General features: G+C 36.6%; 1 protein-coding gene across 1 annotated transcript in view; it reads right to left on the bottom strand.

Moving 5' to 3' along the window:
* Positions 1 to 348: 348 nt before the first annotated feature.
* Positions 349 to 7,837, bottom strand: part of zip (myosin heavy chain 10) — a 230,892-nt gene continuing 223,403 nt past the window's right edge. The window contains exons 26-27 of the mRNA XM_089106054.1: positions 3,542 to 3,714; positions 349 to 2,272 (exon numbers count right to left, since the gene is read on the bottom strand). Coding sequence (XP_088962180.1) covers positions 2,146 to 2,272; positions 3,542 to 3,714 — 300 coding nt within the window. The 3' untranslated portion in view covers positions 349 to 2,145. The remainder of the gene's footprint in view (positions 2,273 to 3,541; positions 3,715 to 7,837) is intronic.

The following is a 7,837-nucleotide window of genomic DNA, read 5'->3' as shown; positions in this document are numbered from 1 at the left end:
ACAAACAATCAATTTAAAGCAATCCCTAAACCAAATCTGTGGCACACATTAGCCACGTCTCGGTCCTTATTTCCCTGTATAATTTCTAATGATATAGGTCCATGGGGTTTTGGTGGGAACCTGACCACTTTTGGGGTTGGATCCAGGCTATATATCAAATACAACTGTGAAGAAGGAGGTTTATTAGCTATTCTACAATAGCAAAAGGTATACATTTATATTTGTGTTTATTTAGTCGATGGAGGAGGAACTGAAACCCTAAAACAAGGCCGTACCCAGGATTTTTTTCGGGGGGGGGGGGTTACTACAAAAATTGTTTGAGGGGGGGGGGGGGGGTACACAAAAAAAAACTCAGAGATGCACACAGAATTTGTTTATGTCCATTTTTGTTACGTTTTTACGAGTCAGACAAACATTTCGGAGGGGGGGGGGTCAAACCCCCTAGCCCCCCCCCCCACTCCTGGATACGGCCTTGCCTTCAAATCATCTTTCTGGACACTACGACCCGATTGGCGTACTTTGATTGTTCTTTATTGACTCCTCAGCTGTCTAAAATCGACAGACTAATTATAATTTCCAACTTCTTATTTGACCTTGCTTGCTTCTTTTTGCGACAAGAAACAAAAAAAAAGCAAACAAGACTTCAAGTTAATGTCTTTTGATTTCAAGTAGGCGCCTTGCTGGTTATTTATTCAATTACCCCCCCCCCCTCGTACCAACCTTTATTTCTGATATGGCACTCTTCTCGCTTCAATTATGGTTGCCGTATGTAAAAAAAAGTGACAATTAAGTTTTATAGTATGTGTTAATTTTAAGATTGAACGAACCATTAAAGTCTCTTTATTTTGGACACAAGCACCGTCATAGAGCAGAAACAGTTGACGGATGGCACTGACACCTGACGTAAAATAAATGAGTTTCAACACATGACTGAACTTGTGTAAGCAAGGTATTAAACAAGGATTTACGGTTCTCAGGGAATTTTACAGTTCTCAGTCTTTGGCAACATTAAAATAAGAATATCCAATACATTTGAATAAAACACACTTCTGTTCTCAAGGCAACTCGTAAGTTACCAAAACAAGAGTCCAAAATAATGTTCCAAAATAAGAGTCTATAAGTGACCAATAAGTGATAGTAGTCTATAAGTCAAAATAAATTACAAAAAGTCTGTTAATTTTACATCAGAGGCCTTAGAATACTGTAGATGACTGTACTGACATTTTGGGCGATCTCCATGCATCTTTATGTAAGGGATTTTCAGCGTGTATATCACAACCTGATTTTCATTTAAAGCGACCAAGCCAATGAACAAATCTACTGATTTTTATTCTACCCCAAAAACACTCCGTGTGAAACGGGAATGAAATTCACAAGTAAAAAAGGACCAAAAACGCAGCCATTGACTTAAACGAATAGTAAAATAAAACAATAACTACATAAGGCACAAGATAAAACTAAATAATTATTTGACCCAAATAGAATCCAAGATTTTGTCTTGTGCTAATTTACTTTATTGCTAAAAACACGACAGGGTATTTGCATTAAGTACGGAATCCCAATAAAACCTAAGGAGGAGGGGGGATATTTTAGGACACGTTTAGCTCAACAATTCTGAATCATTTTTGCAATTCAGAATACTTCAAAAGTAATGATTGCCGAAGAACAAATTTTTATAAAAATATCATTTCAGGGACCTATAAATTTGATCAAAACCTGGTTAGATATTTCCAGTTCTAGCTTAAACTGTACAGTGGGCTGGTTACGATCAGATTAGAAATATCGACTGACTCAGAAATTTCAGTAAAAAATAAAGAAAAAAGAAAAAAAAGTTAAAATTCTAAGAATGATTACGTACTGCCGTGGAATGTTGACACACACAAAGAAAAAGAAAAAAAACTGTCCGGAATCAAAACATATAAAACATAACAAGTAAATGTCGAATATATGTTTTGAATTTAGGCAGCCTATAATCCATAAATGCAAGAATATTACACACACTAATGTCTAATTCTCTTGGACTAAAACAAAAGGCAGGCTCTTAATGGAAAGCAACTAAACAATAATAAAAAGGGAAAACCAAACAAGTTGGTCCATATCAAAAATACTTTAACTCTTCTTCTCCAATTCTAATTGGTTAACTTCTTAGTTGGCTTCATCTCCATCGATACTATCATCTCCATTATTAACTGTTGTATCTTCTAGAGTTCCTTGAACAGACCCACGAGATGCAGCTAGTCTCGTTTGTCCAAGTCTTCCACCAGGATCACGCCTATAACAAAAAGAAAAAAAAAATTCTCCAGAGTCATTGATGGCGTATAGGGCGTCAAAAATTGTCGACTTCTTAATAATCGGCACAGCTAAGTCATCAAGAATTAGTCAAACAATCTGTCAGCCGACAGGTATAAAACGAAAAAAAAAACATCGTAGCGATTACTCTTTTGCGACAGCTAGAGAAAAAGATTTTCCCCTTTACTCTCAAACACAAAATTATAGGTCTCTTTATCCCCTTCCCCATGGAAAAAAAACTTTCCTGGAAGTCAAAACTCGTTCCCCAGCCGTGGGACAAACCAGGATTGACTGGCCAAAACTATGAGAAGTTCCGCCCCTTTTAATGAAACCTACTGACTATATTCAATCTATGTCATGAAAAATATTCGCTTGCCTTCAGGATTTGGGTGCCGTTATATAATGTCACTCGATTTTTTTTTCAGGGCTGAAGATTAGTCATTGACTGGGAGTTACTGGCACTTGCCCATTATGTAGGTACAAATAACAAATGTGAACCATGTGCCAAAACCAGTTGCCAATGCACAAACATAGGATATTCGTTTAGGGGGAGGGGGGATGTATAACAAACATATTTTTTTATATTTTGGAGGATGGGGTTGACCTAAAATCCACCCCCCTCCCAACCCCAAGACAATAGTCTAAAAAGTCTTAAAGATGCAAAAGAAAATCTTGCCAGTATTTCCCTTTTCTCTAGCCCTTAATTGCACTAGTTTTTAAATAATCAAGTGAGCAATAAAACAGAGACCAAAAAACATTATTACAAAGTAACACAGTAACGGGCATGTTGAAAGAATAGCCAGAGGAGAAATAGCTTACGAGAATAGAAGTTAATGAAATTTGTAAAGTTGCCGACAGAGAAAACAAATAGAGAGTAAAGCTCGAACCCACAACCCTGATATTTAGTCTCGTGGCCTATAAACTAAGCTAACCTGGCTAATTTTGTTTGTTTCACACCTTTGGTGTAAATAAGTTTTCTCTGTCACTGAAGTTTATTGACACATTCAATCAATGAGATTGAAAATTGAATTCGGTCAAGTTTCGTGAATAAAAAAGGGGAATTTCATATCTCTATTTAAGAATTGACTCGCCGTTTTCGATTTGACTGATTAAAAAATCGAAAAATCAGAAATAAGTGAAGTTTTCTTTCAATTAATGAGAGACGATGATTTGAAAGACCACAGGCACATGAGAACAAAATCAACTGACAAAGGCAAAGCAATTCGGAACAGAAAAAGAAACACTGGCATACCTAAGTCTAGTCTTCAAAGTGCTCAGTTCTCTGGACATGGTTTCATGGGTTTCAGTAAAATCTTCCAAGTCTCTTTGGACACGACGTCTTTGGGCCTTCTCCCGACTAATCTCTTCTTCTGCTTCATCTAGTTGGCGTTTGAGCATTTTAACACGAGCGCTAGCCTTTTCAGCCTGGAAAAGGATAACAATAAAAAAAGTAAAAAAAGCAGATTACTGAAATTCATTGACTTATGCCGTAAGAATCCATTTATTTGTTGTTGCATTATTTACACTGATGAATATAAAGTTTCATTTGCGCAGCTTCATTTCCCTTCCATTCTGATTATTCTTTTTCGCCCAATAGAATATTCTATTCTATACTCCTTATACACAACTGCATAGACACCACAGCTTGCGAGGGTCCAGAAAGAAAAGAAAAAGAACAATCAGAAGCTGTCACTGCAACCATTTTTGGCCTATGTGTGAGGCACATAAGAGCCACCCCCTCGCTCCCACATGAAACTGTGGGTTATGTTCACCTGAGACCGTGTTGTGAAAATAATCATGACCCTGCACCCAATATTATTTTTAACGATTATTAAATCTAATCAAGACGGCAATAACTTACCATGGGAGTACCCTACATCTTACAAGACTAGAAAATAGAGTCTTGCAGGTCCTTAAGTCCTTTGAAGACCCATATTCATTTGGGCTCTTTTTAAACTTAAAACGGCTCTGAGCACAGTGAAGCATTATCGCTTCACTTAGCTGCATTACTACTAACTACTACTAATAATAACTCACCGCAGCACCAAGCCGCCTGAGGCCAACACAGCTACGCACTATCCTCCTCCACCCCAATCTATTCAAAGCCTCCCTTTTTACACCCGCCCACGAAGTTCCCATTTCCTTTAAATCTTTCTTTATGACGTCCTCCCACCCCAGACGGGGACGACCTGCTTTCCGTTTAGCCCAAGATGGTTGGCCGAAAAGAACAATCTTCGGCAATCTGTCATCCTTCTTCCACACAACGTGCCCTAGCCATCTCAACCTTTCTTTCATTATAGCCCTAGAGAGCGGTATCGAACCACATTTGTCGTACAACCTATTATTAGAAATAGGGTCAGTCAGCCATGTATCCAGAACAGTCTTTAAGCAATTTCTCTGGAAAGGATCTAGAAAATTTTCATCCATTTTTTGACGCGCTCATGATTAAGAGACAGGCGTAAACACAGTCGTCCCCTTAGATTCTAATATTCTAATCTTGGTTTGCAGACTTATCTTCCTATTCTTCCAGACTTTTTTTAACTGGGAAAAAAACACCCTGAGCCTTGGCTATTCTATTTTTAACATCCTCACTGCTCCCACCATCTTTACTAATAATACTACCAAGGTAAGTGCAGCTGCCCACCTGATCAATCTTATCATTACCCAACGTCACCTTTTCATCTTCACTAATTCCTAGCCTTAGTGACTTAGTATTCCTAACATTAATTTTCAAACCAATTCTAGCACCCTGAACTAGCAAAACCTCTAAAAATTCATTCATTTTGTTCACACTTTCATCTAGGATGCTTAAGCCATCAGCATAGTCTAAGTACAGAAGACTTTTTCCTTCCCATTTGATCCTCTGGTTTTCCATTGCCTTTCCTGCGTTCCTTAAGACAAAATCCATCAAAATAATCCATATAAAGGAGGATAGAACACAGCCCTGTTTAACTCCTGATTTAATACAGAACCAGCTGCTAACCTCATTTCCTACCTTTACCGCAACAGTATTATTCTCGTATAGAGCACTAATCACTTTAATGTATTTGTCTTGTATACAGTTGAAGGATAAAACCTGTGCTATGGTTCTTTGATCAACAGATTCGAATGCTTGATCGTAATACGTAAAACTGAGAACCGGAGTCATTCGAAAATTGAGGAACATCTTAGTTATTGGACTAATAGCGACGATGCTATTAACCTAACTTCTGTCTTTCCGATAACCGCACTGTTCTTCCCTTAAAACTTTGTCTACGGCATCTGTCAGTTTAAAAAGTATGATATTACTAAGTAATTTACTACCTACAGAGACCAGACTAATGCCTCGATAATTACCACACTCACTTTTATCACCTTTCTTATAGAGTGGCTTAATCAAGGTTTTCCTAAAATCGTTAGGTACTTCCCCTTTTTCAAAAATCATACTCATAATCTTCAGTAACTTATTTCTAACCTCAGAGCCACCATATTTAAGAAACTCATTTACCGCCCTATCAGCACCAGGAGCCTTATTATTCTTTAATCCTTTTAATACTGTTGCTAATTCCTCCTCACAAAACAAATCTTCCTTCACATCCAAAGTATCACAGACTTTTTCATTTTCCTCTATATTTTTTCCTGCAACTCTATCTCGGTTAAGCAAGTTCTCAAAGTGTTCGGCCCATCTCTCTTTATTTTTTTCCTTATCACTAATTGCGACCCCATTCCTATCTTTAACTGGGACAAGTCCGGATTGACTACTCCCTCTCAGTTTGTTAACATGCCAGTACAATACTATTATGCAGTCTAGCTGCATCTTCCAGATCCTTGGCAATTTTATCCATGGCCTCCATTTCACACCTCCTTACTTCATATTTTAATGCTTTCTCCACTTTCTTTACATTCCTTTTGTATTCATATCATCTATCACTCAGATAATTCTTGTACAAGTCCTTTCTCTTTTCTATTAAACATAAAGCTTTTTCAATAATATTCTTAGATGCAGTTCTAGCTTTCTTCCCTAAAACACCTTCAGCAACTTCTCAAACTATTTTTTTAAAATTATTCCAACCATCTTCCACATTATCAAATTTTAAACTCTGAAGTTTAGTATTCAACTGTTCCTGGAAAGTTTCTCTCAAATTCTCATCCTGGAGTCTACCAACATCATAACTTCCCGAGAGGTAGTTAACCTTCCGATATTTCAGTTTTAAATTAACCCTTGACACTACTAGATGGTGATCTTTACTTTTAACATCAATAACAGCACTTCTATATACCCTAGTATCTAGTATTGATCCTGCCAGTCTTCGGTTTACTATAACATAATCAATAAGGCTTGCTGTTTTACCATCACGTGAATACCATGTTAACTTATGAGCCATTTTATGACCAAACACCGTATTGGTTATAGCTAGATTGTTATACCTACAAAATTGCAACAGTCTAGAAAAAATGAAAGTCCAAATACAGGTTTGATTATAAAAAAAGGAAGACGAAACCACACTGCATTATTTGTCTGACAGACTACGCTTACACGAAAGTTTTATCAGATAAATATTATACTTAGAGTTTAGATATATGAACTGGGAATTCTGTGAGACAATACAAGAGAGTGGAAAACAGTACTAAATAAATAATACGCACTATATGCTGGGAAAATAATCAATAATAATTGGAGATTTCCCTGGAATCAATCAACTTCTCCTAATGTTTTCAACTCAAGGTCAGAACCTTACACTAGAAAGAGTTCTCTTTTTAAGGTTTTTTTTTTTTTTTTTTTTCAAGTTCAATGGGTTTATTAACAAATAAAAATAATAAATATCGCACAATAAAACTACTCAGTCCATTCCTGGACGCCGAGAACCAAAATCATTACAATTTAACATAATACGCAGAATGGTCACCGATCCGAATCTCAGACACAACCATACCCCTCATTTACCAAATAACTAAAACTATTACCTTCCCGTACCTTTGAAGGTGAAATCGCCTTCAAAGGTGTTTCTAATGCAAACACCTCAGCAGGTCTCTGGGATGTTTCCAATTAAGGTCATAGTCTCAAGCTGTGAGCACCTCTAGTTTACCTATTGTGTAGTTTAATAGAGTATGAGGGACTCGATAATTTTATATTAATTTTATTTAAAACAATGATTATGACCAGCCTGATAACCATAAAAACAATGATTATCCAGTGCAGAGCACATGAATTAATTTAAAAATAAAACAAGTTCTATTTTAGGAAATTTGTTGGCGACTCGCCAGTTTTTGTTTTGCTAGTCTCGAATAGTCAGAAACTTAGATGAGAGAATGGGCTATTTTACCTCTCTGTTGAAGCTTATATCCATTTTAACCCTTAATCTTTGGTAAAAATTTCACGACTATTATGGTAATCCCTATTCGGATTTCAACTTCTCATTAACAACTTGGATTTTCACAATACTTTTCGTTGGATGCTGAAGCAACATGTCGACTTTGTGTACAAGCCTCTTCAATTAAAACGTGAATAAACTTTAATGCGAAGAAAACTTTAATGTGAAGAAAACTTTAATGTGAAGAAAACGAGGAA

This window comes from Artemia sp. Qi Xiang Cuo, chromosome 20, assembly GCF_049724085.1.
Source record: "Artemia sp. Qi Xiang Cuo chromosome 20, ASM4972408v1, whole genome shotgun sequence".
Lineage (NCBI taxonomy): Eukaryota > Metazoa > Arthropoda > Branchiopoda > Anostraca > Artemiidae > Artemia > Artemia sp. Qi Xiang Cuo.
The sequence above is the reverse complement of the archived record's forward strand: the minus strand, read 5'-3'. Positions and strand labels throughout refer to the sequence as shown.